Here is a 26,179-nt window from a genome sequence, read left to right on the forward strand (position 1 = left end):
ACGTGTAAGGGGAGAGGGGAGGGAAGGTCGTGTGCAAGTGAGAAATTGACTGCTGTCTCGTTAGGCCCCAGTGCTGTGTTATTAAACACAAAGCTGGCAGAACACCGAGGGTGAGCAGGGAACATCAATTATATACATTCACATCCCAACTTTCTCCTGTGCCACACGGGGGGAAGTAGCGTAAGACCCAGTGTGTGGATAAAAGGGGGAGATGAGCAGGAAACATACATCAGCTTAAGGGTTATTATAGGATGTGGAGATCGGCTCGTAAATTAATTGGAATGTCAGGGCTGTGATGGTCCTCCAGCACAAACCTGGCCATAAAATTCCATGTGAGCATTCTTCTACAAAACCTTCACCTTTGTCTGAACGAGAGGGTACCCTTTAGGACACTGCATGCTGATTTAAAGGCAGTGTGTAATAGGAGAAATGCCATATCCTTAACAAGCTAATGTAGAACTTGTCCCTGCTATCCAGGATAAATTTGTTTGGTTTTACTTTGTGGAGAGATTGGTTGCCAAGCAGGAAACTCAGCGCAAAAAACACCCTTTGCTCATTAAGACTGGATAATCCAGAATGTGAGGGTGAGTGAAAGATCAAAACGTGAATAACTGCAGGCTGCCGTTACGGATGGAGAGGTAGAAGGAGCTTTCTTTCTAAATCACATTCCTTTTCGTGGCCTGTTATTGGACTGGGGTGAGCCATTCCTTGTGTGTCCCACTGTGGATCTGCTCCTTGGTGTTCTGAATCGTGGATGCTCAGGATTGTGGACCCATCTTCATCCCAAGGGCTCAGTAGGATGGGGCAGGGTCCCAGCACCCAGCCTGCCCTGCGGGACCATCCCAAGGGGTGTCACAGGAGCCCCAGCAAAGCCCCAGGTGCAGGATGTCAGCCTCTGCTGCTCTCAGCTCTGTTCGCTTCAATCTCATTTCTCGCACTGCTGCATAACAGAGGGGGAAAAATGTGCAAATGTCTCCTCATTCAACAGATGGCTTGAAAACAACTGAGGAGGCTTAGCCCTGGGTAGGAAGCGCTTGTTTTAAGGAAGGTTTCATATGGCGGAACTGGAACACATGGTTACCTTTCATCACTTATGTCAAGCCCAAAGCTGGGCTCAGAGCTGGCATCCCCCTCCCCACCACTGGATGCTGCCTCCCCATTCCTCCCTTCTGCCTCAGTCCCCTCCCTCTGACCCGTGTCACCCCAGGTTTGCTCTCTGTGATGGCACAGCTCAGTGCCACTCGTTTTGTTTCTCATCCTCACTTCACACAGCAGCTGGGCAGGGACTCCTTTCCTCCTGCCCCATGGGGATGTGGTGTGGGGCTGGCAGCCTCGTGCCCGGCTGCACAGCATTGTGGCATTGCATCTGTTTTGGTTTTTTACTCTCTCGAAAGCAAAGACCTTTTTTTGGCGTGCAAATCAGTGCTCTCCTCAAACAGACACCATCTGCTCCTAGGCACAAATTGAATTTTCTGAAGGGTTACGTTTAAGTAAAGATCCACAGGCTCAAAGCAGAGGCTGGGGGGGGCCTGAAGTGGAGTTTTGCCCCTTCTGCAGCTCAGTGGATGCAGATGTGTTGGTGTATGGGAGAGCAGTGTGGTGCCTGCAGCGAACCTGGGGTTCTGGCACCTGGAGACTGCACAGAACCCCCAGGGCCTGGGGGGTTAATGCTGGTGCTTGCGGGTGGGCTCAGAGCATTGGCACACAGCATATCAGGGTCCTGCCACGGACCCCACAGGGAGCACACAGCAGCTGTCACCTCTTTAATCTGCAGCACAGCACTGTGGGGAGGTGCTGGAGATTCATGGTGGGGGTTGGAGATTCATGATCCTTGAGGTCCCTTCCAACCCGGGCCATTCTGTGGTTCTGTGATCAGAGCACAGGTGTGCACTTTGCTGTCCCCCCCCCCCAGCTCCCCGTGACACCAGTGACAGCCCTCCAGCCTCACTCCCTGCCTCTCTTGCCTTCCAGCCGCTGGTGCTGCTGATGGAGTGGCCCGAAGCCACCAACTTCGCCTGCCTGATCGCAGGTTACTGCCGGCTCCTGGTGGACTCCAAGAAGATGATATTCTCCAGGCCGCCCAGCCAGCCCCCACCACCTCAGATTATCAAGGCAGGTACGGTTCAGCCTCTGCTTTCCGTGCGAGCCCCTTCCCTGCCACCTCCTCCACCCCTCCCTCTGGGCAGGGAGGAGATGGGCTCCTCCAGCATCGCTGCTCCTGTGAGTGTCACTCTGGTGGCTCCTAGAGCACACCCAGGTGACCCAGTTGTGCTGCTGAATTCATACAGCAGGAAGGGAATTTGGTGGTCCCAGCCTGCTGCAGGGACACAGGTTGTGTGTCCCACCAGGCACTGATGCTCTGTTCCTTGAGGACAGATCTCAGCTGTCAACCACCCGCAGTTATTGTCAAGAAGGATTTGAAATGGGAGGCAGCCAGGAGTTACATGCTGTTACTCCATTGGGTGTAAGGAAACATAAAAGATGGCCTCGGTGGCTGGAAATGCTCCCCACTGCCATCTGTGGGGAGACAGGAGGTGCCCTCCCTCTGTGAATGCCAAGAGCTGCAGTCTGGCCGGGGTGTTTCCTGGAGGTGGATATAGCCAAGGGAGGTGCTGAGAACTAGCAGGGTCCCTGGGGAACGGAGCCAGTGCCCTGAGGTGTGAGGAGGGCACCTGGATGCAGAGTGGGCACCAGAGGAGGACACACCAGGAGGAACCAGAAAGGCACCTCCAGCAACCCCAGCACATCCAGGGACAGACCTGGCGCTGATGTCGGTGTGAGTATGTGAGCATGTCTTCCTTTCTTGCCTTCAACCTGCACCTCTTGTTAACAGCTGCCACTGTGCTCTCTGCTCTGTGTCCTACATAAACCTACATAAACCCAGGCCTCTTCGGTAGGAGTGAAGGGTGCTTCCAAATGAACGTGCTGCCATCAGAGCGCTCCCTCCCTGGGTTATGTCAGCTGGGGGTGGTCCTCAGCAGGCTGTGGGGCTCGGGGAACACAGTGGGAAGTGGAGAGCATCGCAGAAGCCCAAAGGCTGCCGCAGTCACAGCTTGCCTGGGGGATGTCTCAGAACATCCAGGAGGTGCTTTTCCACTTTCCAGTGACGGTGATAACAGCCAGTGTCTGCCCTCAGTGAGATTTTGCCTGGTGATACAGAGCACAACCCGAGCCAGGAGATGCAGCAGGTCCTGCCCTTTTCTTGAAAGCAGTGTGGCACTGTGTGGGGGCTGGAGGAGCGTGAAAGGGAGTGACAGCATGGCAGGGCAGGGATGGAGCCAAGGGGTCCCTGCTCTTTGTTCTGGCCCCCTCTCCCTGTACGCCCAGTACACTCAGGCCAGGCACTCAGGCATCATTTTGGAGAGGTGAATTAGTTAGCACTGAGAAAATAAAGTCTGCTGGCAGTCCTGGTCCTGGTCTGGCTGCAGACTGAGCTCCTAGGAGCATGGACTGCTGGTCATTAGCACGTCTCTGCAGGAATGGTAAGAAAGCCCCACTGGGATAAATCAAGTTTGCCCAGGCTTTGACTTCCCAGGCTGCAGGCAGGCTTTGCCAGAATCTGAAGCTCCACATAAAGCCCTGCTCTGTGCTCTTGCCTTGGAGCAGAGTACATCCATCTTCCCAGAGGAACATTAAACCCTCCTGCTGAACTGCAGTCCTGCTTAGAAATGCGTGCTGGCTCTGGATGCTGTTACTTAAATCCCACTCTCAGCATTTCCCTGCAGAGCCACGCAGACCCCTGCCCCCCCCCACTGTGGCAATTCACCCTCCTGCCCCTTCCTCCCCCCGCAGTCCCCCAGCACACATCATGAGAGCAGCAGCCGGCTGCTATCCCAGCTCTTTACCAGGACTCTCTATCCCATAGAAAGCAGCTGGATTACAGATTTTACACGTTCTGGCTTTGCTCGGGGGTGGGCAGCCAGCAAAAGCCCCATTCAGCAGGGTGAGGCTGGTGTTGGTGAGCTCTGGCGCACTGCAGGTCTGCACGGGTGCTCCTTTCTTCTCTGCCTTGATCCACATCACCCGCTGCTAACAGTGCCCACCAGCAGCAGCATTGCATTCTATCATCCAACTGCTTTCCTTGAGCACCAGCACGGCCGTAAACGAGTGTGAGATTGTTTTGATTCAAATTCTAGCGTTGCAGGTGATGAACAGTGTAATACAAACGTGTGTTTGGGGAGACAAATGGTCCAATTTGTTGAGCTAATGAATTTAATTAGGATTTATTTGATTTAATTCACACTTGCTAAGACGGAGCCTGCTCCCCCTTGGCAGCCTCTCTCAGCACAGCTGCACAATTCAGCCCTGCACACAGATGCCCCTCCGGGGGGTTGGACCACTGGCCAGCTGGGGCGGTGTTTCAGCTGCATAGAGAGGAGTGATAGGAGCCCATCACAGCCAAACGCTCAGTAGGGAGCAGAGCAATACCACATCACATTTAGCAGCTTGCTGCTGGGCTCACTGCAGAAGTGGCTGAGTGTGAGAGCTCGGCGAGGCCAATGTGACGCAGAAATAGGGAGGGTAATTCCTTGTTGCCATCTCACTCCTGAAGCATCAGGGTGAGGCCGAAGGTCCTCATTCACACATGCAGACACACTGTTCCCATTGCCCTCTGAGTCCCAGTGGTGGCTGGGAGAAGCAGCTCCAGGTTGGGGTGCTGGCTGTGCTGGGCAGCTCCGCTCCTGCCTCCCTGCGAAGGAGCTTGCTCTCTCTTGCTTTGGTACTGCACAGAAAGAAGCTGTTTGCTCAGCTGGCCAGCCTGGACTGAGCCCAGCTGTGAGCTGAGAGCAGGCTGATGCACTTAGGGAACAGATCTGTCAGGGAAGGTTAAAGGAATTCACTGTGGCTTGTCTAAGGCAGAGCCGTGTGGGGAGGTGGGGAGGGAGGAACACGGAGATCTTGCAGCGTCTGAAGGAGGTTCCAAAAAGGGCAGCGATGGGCTGTGCTGCAGGTCTGTGATGTCACCGATCGATTCCCAGCGGAAAGAAAACAGGAAAAAGCAGCTTTAGGGTTTGAGACTTTCCCATCTGAAACGCCATCATATGTAACTCCATGAAATGGCTGTGATTTAGCAGTGTGGTTGCTGCAGAGCCCCGGGAAGCAGCACATTCTGTCGGCGTGCCCTGGGCTTTTGCTGGCTGAGGCTCAGCTGCTCCTGCATCCATCAAGCTGCACCAGCCTTGGCCAGACTCGTGTAAAAGCCATTCTAAAACACACCCAACAGCTCCGCGTTCATAACCCACACTCGGTGGGGAGGCCAATGCCTCCATCACCACCATGTTTATGGAGGACAGAGGGCAGAGAGCAGGCAGAACCCACCGGGCAGGCAGCAGCTCTCCCGTCCTCATCTCCCCTCCGCCCGCTGCCGCTCCTGACGCTCTGCTGTGGTTTGGCTTTAGATTACATGGACGCACACCACCTCCCCCGGCCCACGGCGGCGGGGCACGCTGGAAAGAAGGAGGGTGGGTTCATGGGGGGCCATACCGGCAGCCCCCCCCCTGGCAGGCCTCGGGCAGCCCGCGCCTCGGACCCGGAGCTCGTCAGCTTTTGCTACCTGCACATGCGAGAGCAGAGGAAGGAGAGAGAGAGCAGGACGGATATCAACGAAAACCTGATCTTCTTCGAGGAAACACGTCCCAGGACCAAATCTGACCCCACATCCAAGAGCTCTGGCCAAGGCTACGACGGGGCGGCCAACGAGCGTGACCCCGACGGCCTGCAGCGTGAGCGGCACGCCAGCCGTGCCCGGGCACATACCATCGACACGCACCCACGGAGCGATGCTGCCCACTTCTACTGCGAGTCCTGCAAGGCCAAGCTCCGGAGCCGGCTGGCCTCACGCAAAGCTGGCGGCACCCGCGACAACATGGTGGACCTGATGTCGCTCCCCCCTCCTGGCAGTGATGAGGAAGAGGACGAGGCGACGGCTCTGCTCCCCGCCATCGCCGCCCCGCCGCCCGGCTTCCGAGACAACAGCTCGGATGAGGACGACCCCAAACGCCGGGCGGCCGCACAGGGCCAGGAGCAGGGCCGACACCTCTGCAGCATCCTGTACGATGAGATCCCCGTCACGCTGATAGACAGCGTGCAGACGCGGACGGTGCGGGACCATGCCCAGGAGCTGGACGATGCCCTGGTGTCCACCCTGCAGGCGCTGGAAGCCCTGGCCGCTTCTGAGGATTGCCCGCATCCCCCGCCGCAGCAGACAGCAGGTAGCGGAGCGGCCGTGTCTTTCTTTTTCCCTTTTAACCTTTCTTTCCTACAGCACGTCCTTCCTTCCATCCTTCCCTTTGTTCTTCTCCCATTCATCCCTCAGCCTTTGCCAGCTGGCACCCAGCTCCTGCAGGGTGAGCCCTCCCAGGGCATGCTGCAGTCTCTGGGGCCGGGCAGCCCTGCAGCACCGCAGCACAGCTCTCCCCTCCCTCTGCTGCCCGCTCACTGTGGCTCAGCAGCTGCTGCTGAGTTTCCCTTCCTGCTCCACAGACCTCCCTGCAGCCCAGCCCTGCTCTCACTCACACTGGAACCCTTCCCAAGGCCTCTTCCTGGGCCAGAAGCTGAATGGAGCTAGCAAGCCAGCTCCGTGCTGACAAGTGATCTCTTAAATGAATTAACTCTTACTTGGGGGAAGTGACTAAATGGTCTCCAATGGGATCCTGCTTCTTGCCGCACCGGGGCCTTCCTGCTGCAATGGGTTCCTCTCTCCTCCCCACAGTGGTGTGGCACAGGCACTGTTGTGGGACTTTCTTTGTGTCCCTCCCCAGGTCTCATCGTTCTGGCCGCCATCACACCTGAGTCATCCTTGGATTCTGGCCATGAGACCAACTCCTCAGAGCTCACCGATGTCTCAGAGATGGTCTCTGCTATGAAGCAGCACCAGAACGCAGCCTACTTCCTCGCTCAACACATCAACAAAGAGAACCTCCTGGCCAGAAAGGACTTGCCTTTCCGAATCCAGAGCTGTGCTGCCCAGGCTGTCCTCACCTCTCCATACACCCTCACCCGCCAGGAGACGAGCCCCTCAGTGAAGCCAGCTTTCTCTCACCCAACCCCCAGCCTTACCAACTGCAAGAGCAAACAGGAGCAGCAGAATGTTGGGCAGAGTTACACCGTGGCTGCCCAGCCAGTGCTCACCTCCCAGCATAGCGAGCAGAACAGAGGGGCTGCAGTGCCAGGCTCTGAATGTAAAGGTGCAGGCCACACAAAAGCTGCCTTTGAGGGACCTCTGCATACCACAGCTGCACCGAACAGAGAGCAGTCACAGGATCTACAAGAGAAGATGCCCAAAGAGGTTCTGCCGAGCCCCAAACTCCTCCTGGATCAGAAAAGTGTTGTAACTCCAGCCATCATTTCGGCTGCTCTGCAGCAGGTGGCAAATGCAAAAGGCTCAGCCCCTCAAGTGGGAGCAGCATCCAAAGAAGAGAAGACCATGAATGGGACCGGTGGCTGTGTATCAGCCAGCAACAAGCCTTTGAAACTCAAAGGAGGTCAGCTAACTACAGAGCCATTGTGCCACTGTCAGCAGCAACAGCAACTCCCTCAGCAGCAGTATAGTGAAGCTTCTCCGAGTCCTGTAGAAGCTCATAGCAGTAAGGCTGAAGCTTTGCATCCCACCTCAGGAGGTGAAGAAATGATGCCTGGTAAGACTTTTGCCTCTAAAAGCTTCCAGCAAAAGGTGAGTAGAGATGCCCCGGGAAAAGCAGTGAGCGGAGAGCCCAGCCAGAAGGCAGGGGGGGAAGCCGTGAATCTCATCTTCCAAAAACACGTGGCTCCTTCAAACCAAGGAGACAAAACACAACAGGAAAGTTCGGCCAAAAGCTTAAAAGCTGAGAGCAGCAATCTGCACTCTGCATCACCTGCTGGCATTTTCAGGAGCACCAGTGAGGATTCCAAGGGTCCCATCCAGCTGGTGCCCAGGTCTGAGAGCCTGCAGATCAGCACCGTGCCTTCTAAAAAAGTAGACAAGATCCTGGAGGCCACCCAGGTGGATGCTGATGTCCCAGCTAAACCCAAAGCTCCAAAAGCTCCCTTCAGGTTGAGGAACCTGTTTTCTGCTACGTTTCCTACCCGGCTGAAGAAGGAGACGGATGAGCGGCAGGCCCAGCTGCAGAAAGTGAAACAGTATGAACTGGAGTTCCTGGAAGAGCTGCTCAAGCCAAAGAGCAAAGGTGACCTCCCGCCACAGGAGTACCTGCACCCTCCTGCACCGGGGCGCTGCAGCTGCCAGCTAAGGAGCAGCCCTGTGCAAAAGGTCCCAGGGATGTCCAGGGAGCAAAGGCGCAGCTGTGACTGCAAGCGGATCTGCAGGGGGGTGAGACCACCCCCCAGCCAGCTGGTGATGCCAGAACTGGAGAGGCACGGCAGGGATAAGGTCACCGAGGACCAGCAGCAGACAGAAGCGATTAGGTTGACAGGCATGAGCAGCCCTTCCAAAGGCAAGAGGATACGATCGACGAGCTTAGAGTCCAGGGACTACCGGTCAGATCCAGAAAACGATGTGTCGTGTTTGACAACGTGTGCTTCCCGAGGGGAATGCATTGGTGCTCCACAGTACAAGAAGCTCTTGCGTCGTTACAGCGTCAGTGAGTTAGATAAGGCTGACAGGACATCACTGTCCTCTGACATCTACCAGAACATCTACCCGGCCAGGCAGAAGGGCCCTCAGAAGGAGTGTGAGCCCAGCATCCTTTGTCCTGTTCTGAAGAGCAAAATCCAGGAAGCCGCTGGGGCGGCTGATCCATCCTATGTCCAAATAGCACAGGAGAAAAAGAACCAGAAAGGTTCGGCGGTGTTCTCTGTCCAGGAGGAGCTGTATCCAAGTCCTGCGGAGCTGCGGGATGAAGACATGGAGGATGAGAAGTGCTGCTCCATCCGGTACTGCTTCTACTACAGGAAATGCGATGTTGCTGATGATGGGAGTGAGAAGGATGAGCTGTCCTATTCCATCCCCATGCAGATACTGCCGGGAATGAAACTGGACAACCAGATGGTCCCAGTGATGAGCAGGACGCTTCAGGTCCTGGACGCAACAGCCTGCAGCAGTCCCAACGACAGTCAAACCCAGGAAATAGATTTAAGGACCTCCACTTTTGAGGGAAGCTTGGCAAAGATCAACATCCTTCGAGGCCACACCTACAGCCTGCCCAATGGGTTTCTGCAAGTGCAGCTGGACACCAACGAGCTCCTGACCATCCTGCGGCAGTGCGTGGCGAGCCCCGACGTCCGGGACTGCAAGCTCTACATCTCCCAACTGGCTGAGTACAAGCAAGAGCTGGCCCTCAAGTTCAAGGAGTTCCGGGCGTCCTGCCGCCGCGTGGCAGCCGTTGACAAAAGCCCTACCCACATGTTGTCCGCCATCACGAGCAGCTTCCAGGTGCTAAGCAGCCTCATCGAGACGTTCGTGAGGTTGGTGTACATCGTGCGCTCGGAGTCCCAGCGCCAAGAGCTGCTGACAAAGGTGGAGGAAGTGGTGAGAAATTACACCTTCCTCCTGCGGGCGGCGGAGGAGTCCACGGCCAGAACACTGAGCCACCAGCAGACGGTGGAGCAGCTCGCCCGCCAGTCCGCCACGGTAGCCACCGTGATGAGCACGCTCACGCGCTCCCTAAAGACACTGATCAATAAGTAAACCAGCTGCTAAAGCCAACAGGCCAGCGTGTGCCGGGCTGTGTGTCAGTGGTTCTCGTATCGCCTAGGTCTGGTGAGGATGTCTGTCTGTCTGTCCGCAGGGAAAGCCACACCTGCTGAGGTCCGCAGCAAAAAAGACGTTGATTCTTGACAGAAGGGATGGTAACGTTGGAGGTGTTTAGAAGGGGAAATCCATGCCTTGTTGCAGGCCGTGCAGACGGCTTGTCAGGGGTCTCAAGCAGCTGCACGGCTTGTTGTCCGGCACTCGGGAGGCACAGTCATCCCACTGCCACGCTCGTTGGGTTTTGAGTGGTTCTGGGCCTCCCTCACACCAAGAGCTGGCACCATCCCCCTCTGTCACTGTGCATGGTGACCAGCAGTGAGCAGGGACTGAGCTGATGCCGCTCGGCTTCACCTGGGCAGTGGTCCGGTTGGAGCCAGACCAGTGTCTTGCCACGTAAGCAGCTCTTCTGCCTCCGGGGTCTTCCTGGCCCACAGATGCAATGTAATTAGCAGCAGAAGGCATCGCTGAGATGCAGCTCCCCGCTGCTGTGCTAGGGCTTGGGAAATGTTAGCATGGGGAGGATGCCACGTTCTTAGGACAGGGTTAGGTTCCCCCTGCAGGCTCTACTCCCACAGCTTAGGCACTGATGTCCCAGTCCTGCACACAAGCACTGCCTGAGTAAGGCAGCAGCTCAATGCTGTGTGAGCAGGGAGTTGTTCTCCATCCTCTGCTGGATGGCCGTGTTCATGCTAGAAAGCCTGCAGAGACCCAAATAGCTCCATGACCAGTGCAAGCCAGCAGCTGGGCTAGCAGCTGAGAGGAGACCTCTTCCATGCTATTGTCCAGAGCAGGTCTGTGCCTTGAAGGCTCAGCCCATCCCCTCTCCTGCCGCTTCCTTTCACATTGCCCATGGGAGAGGAGCCCAGGTCGGGTTGGTCTGAGGCATGGCTTCCTCCTGAGCCAGGCAGTGCTGCTCCTGCCCTCCTCGCCACGGGCTGGGAGCCTTCTTCTGTCTTCACTGGACTGACTGCCATGAGGAGCGTTACTTAGTACCACATAATGGTTATTTATTCAGAGTTGGGTTGTTTTTGTTTTTGTTTTTTTGCTGGTTTGTTTGATTTTTCTTTATTTTTTACTTCTGGATGAGTAGTAAAAATGGTTCCTAATTGCTTTCCTTCACACCCCGGTGGCTGCCCTCTTCCTCCCAGTCTAGCTTCTAGACCTGATCAATCAGTCCGCCTTAACTGGTGCTCCAGTGCACTCACCCACCCTCCAAAACACAGCAGCCAGGAGGAGTAAATGCAAGGTTAAGCATCGCATGGACCTCACCGTGCACCCAACACACCTCATGCACAGGGGGGTCGGGGCTCCCTGTGCCCCCTGCACCCATCTCAGACTGAAAGGGAGATCACAGCAGGAGGGGAAAGGGCTGCCAAAGCCCACAAGCTTGCCCCACAGCTGGCTGAGCACATGGTCAGGGATCTCCATAGAATCTATCATTTCCCATCCCTGTTTATTATGATTATTTTTTAATAAATATGCACATTTGAGATCTCTCGTTCTTCCATAAGACTTATGGAAGTGCACAGTGTGCTTTTTAACGTGCGCATCCTCTACTGAGTGCAATAACATCCCCCAGCCCGCAGCTGTGCCGGGCTTCGGCCATTGCTATCAGCGAGGCAGAGGGGATCCTCCTGCCTCCTGCTTTCCAGAACCATGTAGCAAACAAAGAGTGGAAGAGCCGATTCAGATTGCAGTCCACGTTGGGCAGAGCCTGTAGTGATGCTGAAGGCTGACAGGGAGCTGTGGTTTTCTTTTCCCCCTGAATTATCTATTACAAAGCTCCACGTTTCCTCGAGCTCCCCGTGACGCCGACTCCATTCCTCCTCCAATAGTCTCATACAGAGGGGAAAAAAAAAAAGTTTTTTTATGGTCTGTATATAGTATATATATATTAAATATATATATATACAAATTATATATATATATATATATACACAAATTTATGTCTTGTTTTACAAACAAGAAAGATTAAATATATTCATCTTAATATCCAAACGAGCACGTGGGGTCTTTGCTTTGTGTTTTTGAAGTAGGGCTGTTCTGTGCAAAGCACTGTTCACAAGCAAACACACGTCCTTTTGTTGCTATAGAAATGCACGTATGGACGGTGCTGGGCTAGGAAAGGAGGGCACAGAGCAGCAGGTTTGATGCCAAAGCAGTGCAAACAGTCTCCTAGCTACAGGTGAGGTTGCAGTGGGGACGTGGTTTGCCTGGCATGACAGCAGCAGGAAGGTGCTGATGGTGCCCCCTGCAAACCCTACAGCCTGCAGGGACCATACAGGTCTGATGTGGATCGGGCACACACAGGCTCAGGAACTGGGCCGCTTTCTGTACGGGGGCTGAATGTGTTGTCTAAAGTGTAGACAGCAGCAGCCTTGGTGCACACACACTTCTCCATTCCCCCGGGGCTGGTTATTTTAATACACATCACACCATTCCCCATGCTGACATAACAAATGGTGCTTGACACTGACTGGGACAGCTATTTATAAAGCTGGGGATGGATCGAAACCTTGGGAAAGCCAAGAGGTTTTTTAACACCACAGAGAGCCCCAGAACGTCACTGACAGCAGGCACTTCTACCAGCAGCTCTGGAGCCGGTGCTGAGCTCTCAGTACCATCTAGTGGGCAATCAGCATGGCAATGGAAAGCAATGGTTGCTTACATGCTGCTGTGTTCTGTGACCACTTTCCATGAGCTTCTAATTCCAAGTCTGCACTGCTTCTTATCACAGAATAGCCTGGGTTGAAAAGGCCCACAATGCTCACCCAGTTCCAACCCCCTGCTATATGCGGGGTCACCAACCAGCAGCCCAGGCTGCCCAGAGCCACATTCAGCCTGAAACACTGCTTCCTATGGTATAGTCCTTTTCCTGACAACAGAACATGGGTTCGGTGATGCTGTGTGTAGCTGTGTGGTATGGGTGACCTCCAATCCTAAACACAACCCATCTGGAACCAATGGGATACCTAAGATTAAGCGATTTACCCCCTTCAAAGGAAAGAATAGAGTGTTCTAATAGAGTCAGTAAGGATCTGGAAACAAGACAGTTCTCATTTGATCCTATAGGGTTTGATAGTAGCAGAAAGGGGATTTATGTGAAAATAATCCCTGTGGAAAAGAAAGACGACAGAGGCAGAGAAGCAGCAGAAGATTTCTGAGTTGTTAAGTGAGAGCACTGGAAAGCAGACTGACATCTGAATGCCCTAAGAGTGGAGGTGGGCCATAGCTCATAGCAGTGAATGCGTTGGACGTGGTGAATTCCAGCACCAAAGGGCAGACTTGTGCTGCTCCTACCCAGTGTCATTCATTAACTGGATAGCCCGCAAGGCAGACAGAAGGAAAACAAAACTCTCAGCCAAAGGCTTTGAGCATGGAAATGGGTCCTGGGGGAACTGGTGGTGATTGAGCAGCAATTGTATGCAGGAATGTGCCAAGAGAGGGAAAAGGGATGGCTTGTCTTGATTGGCAAGGCCATGAAATCCCATGGTGTGAATGAGCTGCTTAAAGCTTCCTGGAACATATATTCCTAAGCCATGGAACACAACACCATTTCTGATTCAGTGAACCTCCAGGCTGTCGGGTAAATAAAAGGGGAGCAGTGCCATTCCTGTGCTTTCAGCATCTCTGCAGCTGAACACCAATGCATTTCCAAAGGGGAACACAGCAGCTCAGGCTCCCGGATGGTTCCTCCCAACACCAAAGCCAACCAGTACCACTCTGTAAGGTAAAGCAAATGGCAATTAAATACAGTTCCTTAGGCTGTAAGTGGGTAATTCAATTGATTGATTACATTTGCCTTTCGAACCGAAGCAAGCCATGTTGGATCGGGCACTTTAAAAACACTCCCATCCACCTTCACATCCAGTCCTTTTCCAGAGTGCCCCTTTGACAGCCAAACTGGAGCCAATGGATTTCAGCCACCCAACCCCTGCCTGCATCCAGCCGAAGGCAGATCCAGGCAAACCCCTCTTCAAAGCTGAAGTAGGGGAACCTCCCGAGCGAGCTCCTTGGCTTTGTTTAACTTGGCCTTAGCTGCAGGCTGCTTAAAAGCTTCTCCTCCATAAAGAAAACCCCCTCGTTATCCTGTTCTGAGAGCAATAAATGGTTAAGATGGATGGACTTTTGTCCTGGTAACCACCTTGCTGTCCAACCCTCCGTCTGAGCCAAGGCTGAAGGAAACGGCTCGGAATCAAATATGTCCAGGCCTGGAAGTTATCCATCCCCAGATCCTCCAAGAGGCAGCAAACCCTCTGCAGGCTGTGTGTAAGGAGGAGAGGCCTCCAGGCTGTTGTTGCAATATAGAGCTTTATCACTGAAATATAGGGGCGGAAATCCATTATTATCCCACAGGATAACCAGAGGTTGTAGCGAGAAACCTGAACCAGTTCCACACAGCCAAGGGGGCTCCTCCGGCCATTAACCCCAGTTGCTGTGTAATGCAAAGCACCCATATGGTAAGAAAGCAGAAGGGCTGAAGTGCAGGAGTTGTTAATACGGGTAATGGCAGCCATGTGCTTTTGGAGCAGGGCTGTCAGCAACGCCCACCCACCTCATGTGAGCGGCCGGGCAGCATCTGACTGATGTTTTCTGACTTTATTAACGAAATGAGGCGTTTTTAGCAACAAACTGGAGGCAAAGGCCCACGGCCCGCCCTTCCCGTTCTCCTTCACGGCCGCTTCCCAACCCTGAGGCGGGGGATCCATCATGGCGGCCGGAGGGGGGTGGGGGGGCGCCAAGCGCGTGGCCAACTCTACCCCCCCAACCCCCCCTCACATCCCCGCGGCCCCTCTGGCCAATCGCCGGGCAGGCGGGCAGGAAGCGACCAATCACACGCCTCCTCCTGCCCTCCGCCCCGCCCACCCGGGGAGCACGCGCGCACACCTCGCCGCTCCCCAGCGAGCGCCGTTGTTTGGGCGTTCGGCAGAGCGGGCCAAGCCCCGCCCACCGCGCCCTTCACGCCATTGGAGCGTCGGGGTAGGACCCGCCCCCGACGGCAGCGTAGCCAATGAGAGAGCGCCAAGGCGTGTCCGTTGGGGCGCGAGGAGTCTATAAAGGGCCCGCGCGGCTGGCGGGAAGGGGTAAGATGGCGGAGTAGCCGCGGGCCGGCGTGGCTTGCGCTCTCCTTGCCGCGTCCCCGGGCAGGAGGCGGGTGGATCCCAGCGCCGCTGCGGGCCGCGGTGCGAGGCGGAGCGGGGAGCGGCAGGAGGAGGAGGAGGGGAAGGAGGAGGGCAGCGCTCCCGCCGCCGCAGCCGCCGCCATGCCCAACATCAAGATCTTCAGCGGGAGCTCCCACCAGGACCTGTCGCAGAAGATCGCCGACCGCCTGGGCCTGGAGCTGGGCAAGGTGGTGACCAAGAAGTTCAGCAACCAGGAGACATGGTGAGGCGGGGCCGCACTACAGCTCCCGGCGGGCAGCGCGGCGGCCACCGACAGGGTTCCGCGGAGCCCACCGCGCGGGGGCTGCTGGGAATTGTAGTGCGCGGCGGGTGGCGGCCTGCCACGGCGGGGCGGGGGGCGGCCGCGCCTCGCGGGCCTCTCTGACGGGCCGGCGGCTGAGGGATACGGGCCGGGACCGGCGCGGGGCTGCCATAGGCGCACTGAGGCGGTGGGCCCGGGGCTGGGGGCGCCCCCTGCCCGCCCTCTGGCGGCTCAGAGCGGGACTGACATTATGGGGGCCGGGGCGGGGCTGGAGGTGCGGTGCAGGTGTGCGGGGAGTGACACTCACACACACACACACACACACACGGCTCCGGGCCTCCCCACGGGCCCTGGAAGCGGCGGCCTCGCTGTGTCTGTGGAGTTAAGGAGAAAGGAGAGGGTAAGATGCGTGCCAAGATAGGAAATATCTCGAGGAAAACAGCCGTGTGCCGTATCCGGGGTGATGGGAGGAATCCGGAGTGATTGCCCAGAACAGTCTGAGACACGAGTTGTTTCCATTACGTGGTGCTGTAACTGCTGCCATGACGCTGTGCACATAGGTGTGATAAGGCTCTGTGTGGTGGATGTTGGTGTCCTTGTGTCCATGTCCCTCCCAGCAGGTCCCTGTGTGAGCACCGATGTGGGTTCTGAATGTCCAGCAGATCTTATTTACCTCCAGATCTTATTTACCTCCATCAGCTCAAGGCCCATGCTGAAAAACAAGAGCAGAGCGGTTCAGTTGTGTTCTTACACTCTTGAATGAGCTCTAATGTTAAGCTCTGGTATTAAAGTACAGTGGGAGATAGCACCGTGTGCTGTTAGTTTAGCCCAGTTTAGCCCGCTGGGAAGGCTTTGAGCAATAAGCACGGCAAGATGTCTCAAGTTAGCAGTTTGCTGGTGGAGGTGGAGCAGCAAGGCCAGGTGTTCAGCAAAAACAAGCTGAAGGGGGAAGATGAGGTGGTCAATGAGTAACATTAAAGGTCTGTCTCCAGGTACTCTGAGCACAAAGCTGGTGGGGGTCGTAATCACCTTCCTGCAGGCATCCCCAGCACTGGAAGAAGCTGGGGGAGGATTTGTCCTCCCTCGAGTGACTCTGGGTTCCTTCCACATCTGTGACAAGCTTGTCTAAACTTCACTGTTGCAGCGCTCAGGGCTTCAGCTTGTACAGCATTTCTACAAGAACCTCAAAGCTGAGAAAACCTGAGGTGGCTGCATGCCTTCCAGCCCTGCTTTGGGTGTAGGTGTCCCAACACACGTTGGAGCTGGCGGCGTGCTGCTGGCAAACAGGACCTTTGGCTTGTGTTCAGTGCCTTCATCAGCAGGGATTAGCGTGCATTACATCTAGGAGGAAATTAACCCCAAAAGCCTTTCCAGAGTGAAAAGCTGGAGGGCTTCTCTGTTGAAGGCAGTGAAAAGCTGTTAGGGCTCTAATAGAATAATCTGCTGCAGCATGGCTTCTGTTGGAAGCTTGGCTTGGCTTTCCCTGCTGACTGGCCATCATCCCTGCTTCTCTTATACACGGCTGCTTTGTAGGGGCACAGGAACTGTTTAAGGGGGGGGGGTGGTTTACATGCTTAGCTTGCATTGAGATTAAAAGCAGAGGCTGAGCGCTTTCAGCCTTATTGAACCATTAAATGTGAGCAGTGAGCACTATGAAATAGCTACTGAGCAAACAAGCAACAGTGTTGGTGCCAAACACCCGTGATTACACGGTGCTGTCACCCACAGACCCTCAGGATTGCAGCCCCTTGGTCTCTCTGCAGGCATATGTAACAACTGCAGCTTTAATTTCTGTTTGGATCCAACTCTTCTTTCCCCATCTGTTCCCAGTGTGGAAATAGGCGAGAGCGTACGTGGGGAGGACGTCTACATTGTGCAGAGTGGCTGTGGGGAAATCAATGACAATCTGATGGAGCTCCTTATCATGATAAATGCGTGCAAGATTGCCTCAGCCAGCAGAGTCACAGCTGTCATCCCTTGCTTCCCTTACGCTCGGCAGGACAAAAAGGACAAGGTAAGGGATTCAGGAAGGGGTTCTGCTGGGGGAAGATGTGTGCACGCTTGGAGAGGCCGGCAGGCCTGCCTGCCAGGGTTCAGCTGAAATTGGATATGTGGAGGAAGAGATAAAAACTTAATTTAACTTAAACCCGAGGGCATCGAGCTGCAGATTCATCTCCACAAAGCTGTAGCTCTGCTTGGAAATACACCAACCTGTAATCAGCAGCTGATGAAAAGATGCGGTTGTTAATGAGTACTTCTTTTAGTAGCTGCTTGTGAATCATTGCCTAGAGGTGGAGGGCGCACATCTTGATGAAGGAGTTAAACTTGTCTTAAATAGTGTTGTTTTCTGTTTTCCCGTCCCAGAGCCGAGCCCCGATCTCTGCCAAGCTGGTTGCAAACATGCTGTCTGTGGCAGGAGCAGATCACATCATCACAATGGACCTGCATGCATCTCAGATTCAGGTAGGAACTGAAATCAGGAAGCACTTAGCTGCTCCCATCTCAGCCTGTTTACTGCCTTGCAGGCTTTCCTGTCATCTGCTTTTTTTAGCTACAGCAGCAGTCAGCAGTTAAGAGCACAGGGCTGGAAGGGAGTTGTAGGGTCAGTTGGAAGGGGGTGGGGAGGTGGGCAGTAGGTTCCTCTGTAAATAAGATCGTAGCTGCTCTCGATTAGACCGAGCGTAACAAGCCATGTATAAATGAATGTTGGCTTAGTAAATGATCCGTGCAACTTGGTCACCTTATGGGGGCACTCTGTGTTCTTAATTGGTCCTGTGAGGAGTTTCAGAGGGAGGATGGTTTTATTTAGTGCTCTTAAATATTGAGCAGAGTTTCCTGACGCAGGGAAGTCAGGGAGGAGCGAGCAGCGCTGTCACAGTGTGGGTAACAGTGCTGCTGCCCTGAGGTTAGCACACCCTCCAGGTGTTGCTGGCACAGCTGCTTATGAGCATTCATTTGACCAGGACAGTTATATGAAAGCGTGCTGCTGACGAGATGGGCAACTCTGCTTGTGTTCATTCCACCCTTCCTCTGCGGCTGGCTTTGATCCCTTCCCAAGCTGCTGGTGAACAGAAAACAATGGGTTTGCTGGAAATGAGCCATCTCAACAGAACATTTGGAATTTTGACCAGGGCTTGCTTTGAAACAGCAGGAGCTGTTTAGCAGGGAGAGGAGGGACAGCGAGGTGGTGTTAGTCTGGCCTCTTTCCACCTTGAACAAGCTGTGAGGCCAAGAAAACAGTTTACACCTGGACGCTTGTAGCACATCTGATGTAAGCGTTTTGAATCCTGAGAGGTGGGCTCTGTGCTTCCTGGTGAAGTAGGTGGGCCTTGCTGTCATTTTAATCATTGAAAATGCAGCCACTCGTATGTCAGTGTAAATTCTGGTGGTGGCTGCCAAGAAATGCTTCATTTCAGATAGAAAATATGTGAGAGTGCAGCTGAGACTTTCACAAGATCCCAGAGCCCAGCAGTGGGCATCTTGGAGCAGCAATGCCTGCTGTGGTGATCACCTTTCAGCAGCAACACTGATAAGATTGAGCTGAATAATTGGTTTTGTGAAGATCATTGTCCAGCATGTCTGGTTTCAGCCTGGTTCTTCGTTACCAGGAAAGGATGTATGGGGTTGCTGTGCCCAGAAATGATGATAGGAAGGATCTGTTTCCCTGTACCTTGAATGTAAGGCCTGTTGTGCTGGGTACTCCTCCTCACTCCTATCCATTGCTCCCTGTCCGGCATTAACCTGCAGCTTTTAGTGACCTTTGAGGTTTACCTGGAGCAGTCTGCTGGATCGGCGCACAGTTGTGCAACCAGGTGCATTGCTGTTTTGATGTTAGTTTTCTATACCACTTGAGACAGAACTAATTCCATGTTGTAAAAGTGTTAGCTGTTAAGTGTTACTTACACTGCTAAACTGGTTCCAGTCTTACCACTGTTCTGTATATCCCGAAGGCCACTGCCATTCTGTTGAGAGAAGTAGAAAGGGAGGCAGAAAATGCCGTGGCTGTGTGCCTGATAACATAGCAGTCTTCTTCCAATCTCTGGTCTTGGTATGTGACCTTCAGCTGCATCTGTTCCTGTCATCTTTCTTGCAGGGTTTTTTTGACATCCCTGTTGATAACTTGTATGCTGAACCTGCTGTGCTGAAATGGATCAAAGAGAATATTCCTGAGTGGAAGAACTGCACCATTGTTTCACCAGACGCTGGTGGAGCCAAGAGGTAAGCTGTCAGAGCAAGGAGAGATGCCGCTTCATCTACCTGAACTCCTGAGCATGCTTGTAGCCGGCTGTGACCCTGCTCTGAAGACATTCCCCATCTGCCAGCTTGCTACAGCTTGGGAAGAGCAGTCCATTACTCTTCCTAGGGAATGCTTAGAAGGTTTCTTGAGCTACATGGAGAATGAAATAGATTCTAGAATCACAGCTGCATAGGTAGGAGTCAGCCAATTACTACATCCTGTGGACTAAAACTGATCCTTCTAGGAAGGGAATTATGCATGCTGAAGGAGAGGAGCATGTAGCTCATGTTCCTATGCCAAGACAGGGTAACTCCTGCTGGTGAATATTGCATTTCCATCTAGGCTGTTCTCTCTATGGTATTTAGTCTACTGAGGCATTTTCTTGCTTTATTGCTCTTAATTTTAATTGCTTGCTATGATTTCAGCCTGCTGCTGTTCGTCCTCTTCTCTGAGAGCAAAGATGATAGACTGTTCCTTTCTTAAGAGCAGCAGCATATGTCGCAGCACATTTGTGCTTAGATAGTCTGCCAGTCTCCCATCTTTCTGCAGATGAACAGCAGTTTGTGGGCAGTTTGGAATGGTGTCAGATTAGGATGCTTCTATGTAGCGGTTACATGTGAACAGCAAAGTAGAGCAGGTGTATTCTTGAATCCAGGAGACTCGTAGTCTAAAATGTTGATGTGTGCTGACCTGAGCCACACGCTATGGAATGACTGCAACCATCTGCTACAAAGAGCCAAACCTGGTGCCTTCCTGCAGCAGTGTTGTGGTCCAGGTGGGCTGGTCAGGGCCTTCTGTGTGTTCAGCTCCTTGTTGCGTAATGCAGGCCACGAAGTGCCAAGTCAGCTGGCATCACCTGACTTCTGACCAGCAATGCTCTTACATCACTGTTTGTCAGTAGCAGTACATAAAGTCTGAGTCCCTCCAGGAAAGATTTTCTGTGGTCACTTTTAGCAATGGGGAGCAGTGAGCAGATGCAGTGACAGCTTCTTTTACTGCAGTCTTAGCATCTTTTTCAGTTCTAGAAAAGATCTGACTGAAGCTACTGTGGAGTTAAGTGTGGTTTGGAAACTGTTCTCTCTTCAGAGTGACCTCCATTGCAGATCGGTTGAATGTAGACTTTGCCCTCATTCACAAGGAGCGCAAGAAAGCCAACGAGGTGGATCGTATGGTGCTGGTGGGTGATGTGAAGGACAGGGTGGCCATTCTGGTGGACGATATGGCAGACACGTGTGGCACCATCTGTCATGCTGCAGACAAGTGAGTAGGGCTGCCTGATGCTTTTCTCAGTTGAAAGAAACAACTGCTGTTAGGGATGGCTAATGAATTCACTGATTTGCATGTGACATTTCACAAGGTAGGATCATGGAATCATAGAATGGCCTGGGTTCAAAAGGACCACAGTGCTCATCCAGTTCCAACCCCCTGCTGTGTGCAGGGTTGCCAGCCACCAGCCCAGGCTGCCCAGAGCCACATCCAGCCTGGCCTTGAATGCCTGCAGGGATGGGGCATCCACAGCCTCCTTGGGCAACCTGTTCCAGTGCGTCACCACCCTCTGGGGGAAAAACTTCCTCCTAAGATCCAACCTAAACCTCCCCTGTCTCAGTTTAAAACCATTCCCCCTTGTTCTATCACTGCCCACCCTCTCAAACAGCCATTCCCCCTCCTGTTTATACACTCCCTTCAAGTACTGGAAGGCCACAGTGAGGTCTCCCTGGAGCCTTCTCCAGGCTAAACAAGCCCAGTTCCCTCAGCCTTTCTCCATAGGAGAGCTGCTCCAGCCCTCATAAGAAAATAATGGAAAGTGTAGCTGAACTTCTAGCTGTATGAGTAGCTGGGTGTTCTCTCTTATTTGAAAGCAGTTTGTATCACAGTATGGCTGGTGGGTATTTCTCTTGATGGTGAGTGTAGTGATGTTTGATTTCTTGCACTTGAGTTTAATGTAGGTAGGTTGCCATCATTGATTCTGATATAATTAAATGCTGTCTCAACCATCACCTTAATATCACACATCTGTATTAGCAGTAAGTTTTCCAGGCTTTATCAGCTGTCTATGCTAGGAGAGCCAGCACTTGGTAAAACACTTGCCCCTTGTGTTGACAGAAGCCACAGAAGGTGGATCTGTGTGTTACAACCCAGATATCCCAGGGCTGATGATTGTTGTTGCAATGTGTAACTTGTTTCTGGTGGATTCTCTGGTACTTGTTTGACTGTTTGCTTCCCCACATGGCCTTGCTTACCCCTTGCCCTGTACCCATGTCATTTTAATGCTGGTTAGTAGTTCCTCATCCCTCTCTTCCCCTTCCCCTGCTCATAGGCTCGTGTCAGCTGGAGCCACCAAAGTTTATGCCATCTTAACTCATGGGATCTTTTCTGGGCCGGCGATTTCTCGGATCAACAACGCCTGTTTTGAGGCAGTGGTGGTCACAAACACGATACCCCAGGAGGACAAGATGAAGCAGTGCCCTAAAATCCAGGTGAGCATCTCCTCCTGTTTCTTCTTGGGAATGTCTGTGTACACCAATAGTGTGTGTATACACCAATACTGTGTAATATTTACTGCAGTATCACCAGACTGTAGCTTCCCAGCACTGACCAGTGTTGCTTTCTAATTGCTGAGGGTTAGCAGACCTGTTACACCGATGAAAGACACCTGCTTATCCACTTAGACTTCTACTTTTAAGTCATTATTTCAGCTCTTGCCTTACCTAGAGCAGATCACACTGATCACATGGGGGGCACAGTGTATGCAAGCAGTTGTCACTCCTGCAGAGGGTGGGTACTGCATGCAAAGGGCATGTACTCAAGCAGAAAGCAGGAGGTAGGAAGTTCTCCAGTTGCTAATGATGATAACCTCACCACAGTAGGGGAAGGTACAAGCCTTGTTTTCCCACAAAAGAAAGGACAGAAGAAGCTGTCTGGAAGGATTTCTGGTCTCTGTGGGAAAAGCTTTGCTCTTGCTGCCTCTCCTGATGCCCTTGGGAGATCAGAGAAGCTACTGAGTTCATAACAACAAGTGTGTGTGTGTGGGGGGGGGAAGCATGATTCAAAAGGCTGTGTCTACTTCAAACACTGCCTTGTACTTCTAGGCCTACAACCAACCCTTTATGTGGATTTCTTTATCCAGATGGCTCTTTTTTGAGAAGGTGTTGTGAAGGGGGGAAAGGTATGGGGAAACCGTATGTATGAGTGGAACAGCTAAAAGTGACCTAAGAAGGGAGCTCAGCCTCATTCCATGCTGTGCTGGTTAGGCTGAGGGCAGGTAGCAGCTCCACAACACAGTGCTCAGGTACTTAGAAAAGATAAAAGGAAACCACTTTGCTGTCCACATGAAAATAGGCAGCTGTGAAGATACTGCTGTAGTGCTCACAATCAAAGATGTCCTCAACACTGAGTCCCAGCACAGATCTATAGGATGAAGGCATGTGAGATTAGTGGAGTAGTTCTACAGGCTGTCACATGTCACTCTTTTACAGTAAACTCTGCTGTTCAGTGTTTGGACATAAGGAACTGTAGCAGTTGTAAGTCCCATGTTGTGCCTGCTGCTGCAGCTCTTAAGGGTTTTTTTTCCCTCCTTCCTTCCCAGGCAAATTATCCAGAAGAAAGGATGCTAGATATAAATTTCACTTAATTCATGCACCACATCAGTAGTGCTGCTTAGAGACTGCAGTGTACTGAAGTGTTTGATGCTGGGGTTCAGAGCTGGAGTGCGAGACTTGATTTTTCTTCTCTGCTGTTAACTGGTTTACCCCACCAGGTGGAGCCAGCACAGTGACTTGGCACTGAACTGAAGCATTGTAGCTTCATCTGTGATAATACCTCGTAGTGGCAATGATGAAGCCTCGTGACTCAAGGGAAGTAGTCTTGGACTTGCTGTAAACTCCCTGAACTTCTCTGCAACCTACAGACCAAATAAGATAGTCCCAGGCTACGTGGAATAGGGTAAAAGTCTAAGGAGTCTCTCAGCAGAGGAAGGCAACAGACTGTCATCCTGGGGAAGGTCAACACTGAAATATTTCTTGTAGTGCTGTATGTACAGGATCTTCAGAGGGACAGAGAAGTAAATCCCTACGTCGTGTGGAGCTGTAGTTTGTCTCCATCTGATCCATGACAAGTTTGGGGCAGTGAGTTTGCTCTTGAGGTTTTTTTTTCTTGACTTATCAACCGTTCTCACAGGTTTGATGTCTCTTTCCCCTCCAGGTGATCGACATCTCAATGATCCTTGCGGAAGCCATCAGGAGGACTCATAATGGGGAATCAGTCTCCTACCTATTCAGCCATGTCCCTTTATAACAACCGATGCCAGCTTCTGCTTGTATGGCTTTTTTTTTTTTTATTTTATTTTTAAAAAACCAAAACTTGTTCAGCTTGTTGTTAAAGTCCAGTAGAAGACTCTGCTTGTTCCAGTGCAGTTCTCCACAGCTCCTCCTGCTTTAAGCCAGGCTTACTGCCTCTGACCCCAGCACTGGGAGGCTGGGCCGTAAAGCTCATCTCTGTAACGCTCCAGTTCTGCCAGCAGCCCAGTATGTGGGGGCTCATCAGTAGGATTGGCTCAATACTGCAGATCTGTGGAGAGCAGGACTGACACACGGCACATTGCCACAATTGGCTTTGGAGGGAGGGAGGGGGGGGTGAGGAGAGGGTTTGTCTGTGGGCAGGGTTAGGTGACCTGGTGTGCACACCCTGAATTGTTTGGGAAGTAGATCGCCCTAGGACATGTGGGTCCACATGTACAACAAGAGCCCAAGAGACTGTTGTCCTATTACTCTACACGTGCCAGCTCTTGAAGAGGGATGAGGAAGGCTGTGTCTTGGCCAAGCTGTGACCATAGCTGAAGCTCTGGGGACGCCTAGGAATGTTTCACACCTGGGGGTGGTTCAGCTACACCTTCCTCCTATGAAGGGAGGTTGGTGTAGTTTGGAGACTTAAATTCCCCTTAATTTCTGAAGTAATGTCCTTTAATGTGCCGTACAACAGAATGCTGAGAGCATGGTCTGCAGTACTGCCTTGCTGTTGTGTTAACTGAGTGTTGAAGGTGTTCCCTGGGCACGTATTCTACTCCCTCTTATGCAGAGGACACCTGGTTGTGGGCTGTAGGTTTTAGGATAGGTTAAAACCAGTTCCTCCTTTCACAAGCTCCCATTAGCTTTGCTGCTGACTGGAGGACTGCTGTCATGTACTGTAGCTGCACCCGGACATGCTGTGCACGTGTACCTTGGTCTGTTTGCACCAGTACTCTGGTCACTAAGCCTCTCCACCCCACAAAAGCTTGGCTTCTGGCAATGGGTTGAAGGGACTCTTGTTACACAGCACTGGGAAAACTGCAGATCCAAAACCAATCTGCTGGGCAATGCCCGAAAGGAAAATACCAAAACTAGAGTAGGCTGAGGCTCTGGGGTGTAAAAATAAGTATCATCCAAAACTTGAACACATAGTAGCTGTACCAGACAATCTTATATATAAGTCTCTCCTGGACTTACGGTGTTACAGGCCAAGCTGTTTTATGCTCTGTTTTTTTTATAAGCACTCCTCCTTGATTTGTTTGTGAGATGGGGAAGGGAAAAGGGAAAAGAAGGAACTCGAGATGACTTGCTGGGGTAACCAGCATTGGGAAGGGCGTAAGTGGAACCGACTGAGAAGAAGGTGGGTTGAGATCTGGGGAAGTAACTACTTCAGCTGTGCCTTTTAATGAAAACTTCTCCCCTCTCCCTTCCTGGAATCCCTGTCCTGTGGCAATGTTAACACTTCTATTACAGCGTAGGGTTGTTGTTCTTGTGGTTTCTCTTCTTTTGTATAACAATTGATGTTTGTCTGGAAAGTGTGTCCTTTGCTTTGCTTTGCATCCTGCACTGAGCTGTGCCGAGAGCCCAATTCCTGCCTCCTGCTTTGGAGCCCTGCTGCTGCACTGCCAACGCCTCGAGAGCTGAGAGCCAGGACGTCAGAGCAGCAGCGTGAGGATTTTCAGCAGCATTTGTGTTTAAATATGTGACCTGATGAAGGAATTAAACTTTTATTTAAAAAACAACCAACCAACCCAACAACACGTGGCCTCTGCCTGTAAGTGCCTTTAAAACCCCTGCAGAAATGGTGTGCATCCTCCAAGTTAGGTCACTTGTGATGTAGGGACGTGGTTTGGAAGGGACCTTGGTGGGTCGCCTGGCTTAGCAGCAGGGCTGACTGCAAGGTTCTGTTTGCTGTGCCCACACTGCACAGGAGAGCACGCTTAGGCCCGAGCTGCTGGGAGTGGTGGCTTTTGTCTGTGTCTCATGTTGTGGACTTAGGCTGTGGCTGTGCAGTTTCTCTTGTTCTATTTGGTCACATATCTGAGCAGATCTGTTCGCATCAGTGTTCAGCTGCGGTAAAACCTGAATCGTTGAGCGAGCATGAGCGAAGAATTGTGCATCAAGCTAATGATCTGAGACAGCAGGATTGTTCTGAGAAGCACCTGTTCACCTAAACGACAGTCTTGTTTCTCTTAATGCACATTGTAGGCCCAGAAAGTGTAAGTGAAATGGAAGGGATGAGATGGCAGCTCTAGGGAAAGGTCTTTGACTTCAGAGTGGTCTTTGTGCCCCGAACTGGACCATCGTGAGGCTGTGGCCTCGAGTGGACTTTGCTGAAGACCATCGCTAGGATTCCTCTGTAAAAGATCTCAGGGCTGATCAGTGAATACCTGAATTGTGGATTCAAAGTGGGCAGCAGCAGCACGAAGGAATGTATCAATCATAACCGTGTCAGCTCAGCTCTGCAGTTAATGCTCCGGCTGGGGATGACCAAAGGGCCGGGCTGGCCGTGTGCACCTTGCAGGCAGCAGGACTGCTGCAAAGCAA

General features: G+C 52.6%; 2 protein-coding genes across 7 annotated transcripts in view; both read left to right on the plus strand.

The window, feature by feature from the left end:
• FRMPD3 (FERM and PDZ domain containing 3) overlaps positions 1-11,659 on the plus strand; it is a 44,073-nt gene extending 32,414 nt beyond the window's left edge. For all 6 annotated transcript variants that reach the window (XM_072334514.1, XM_072334515.1, XM_072334512.1 and 3 more), the window contains 3 exons: positions 1,972-2,116; positions 5,400-6,212; positions 6,762-11,659. In XM_072334514.1, coding sequence (XP_072190615.1) covers positions 1,972-2,116; positions 5,400-6,212; positions 6,762-9,625 — 3,822 coding nt within the window. In that variant the 3' untranslated portion in view covers positions 9,626-11,659. The remainder of the gene's footprint in view (positions 1-1,971; positions 2,117-5,399; positions 6,213-6,761) is intronic.
• Positions 11,660-14,819: 3,160 nt separating this feature from the next.
• PRPS1 (phosphoribosyl pyrophosphate synthetase 1) lies at positions 14,820-25,392 on the plus strand. The gene is made up of 7 exons (XM_072335423.1): positions 14,820-15,073; positions 16,943-17,126; positions 17,477-17,575; positions 19,206-19,330; positions 20,436-20,609; positions 21,667-21,826; positions 23,550-25,392. The coding sequence occupies exons 1-7, from the start codon at positions 14,952-14,954 to the stop codon at positions 23,640-23,642; spliced, it is 957 nt and encodes a 318-aa protein (XP_072191524.1). The 5' UTR covers positions 14,820-14,951; the 3' UTR covers positions 23,643-25,392.
• The last annotated feature ends 787 nt before the right edge of the window (positions 25,393-26,179 follow it).

The sequence above is a fragment of the Excalfactoria chinensis genome, chromosome 4 (assembly GCF_039878825.1).
Source record: "Excalfactoria chinensis isolate bCotChi1 chromosome 4, bCotChi1.hap2, whole genome shotgun sequence".
NCBI lineage: Eukaryota > Metazoa > Chordata > Aves > Galliformes > Phasianidae > Excalfactoria > Excalfactoria chinensis.

Bases quoted from the DNA above. Each gene is read 5' to 3' on its own strand.
- PRPS1 (XM_072335423.1), top strand. From the start codon at position 14,952: ATGCCCAACATCAAGATCTTCAGCGGGAGCTCCCACCAGGACCTGTCG. The intron at 15,074-16,942 runs GTGAGGCGGGGC...ATCTGTTCCCAG, and splicing joins TTCAGCAACCAGGAGACATG to TGTGGAAATAGGCGAGAGCG. The intron at 21,827-23,549 runs GTGAGCATCTCC...TTTCCCCTCCAG, and splicing joins AGCAGTGCCCTAAAATCCAG to GTGATCGACATCTCAATGAT.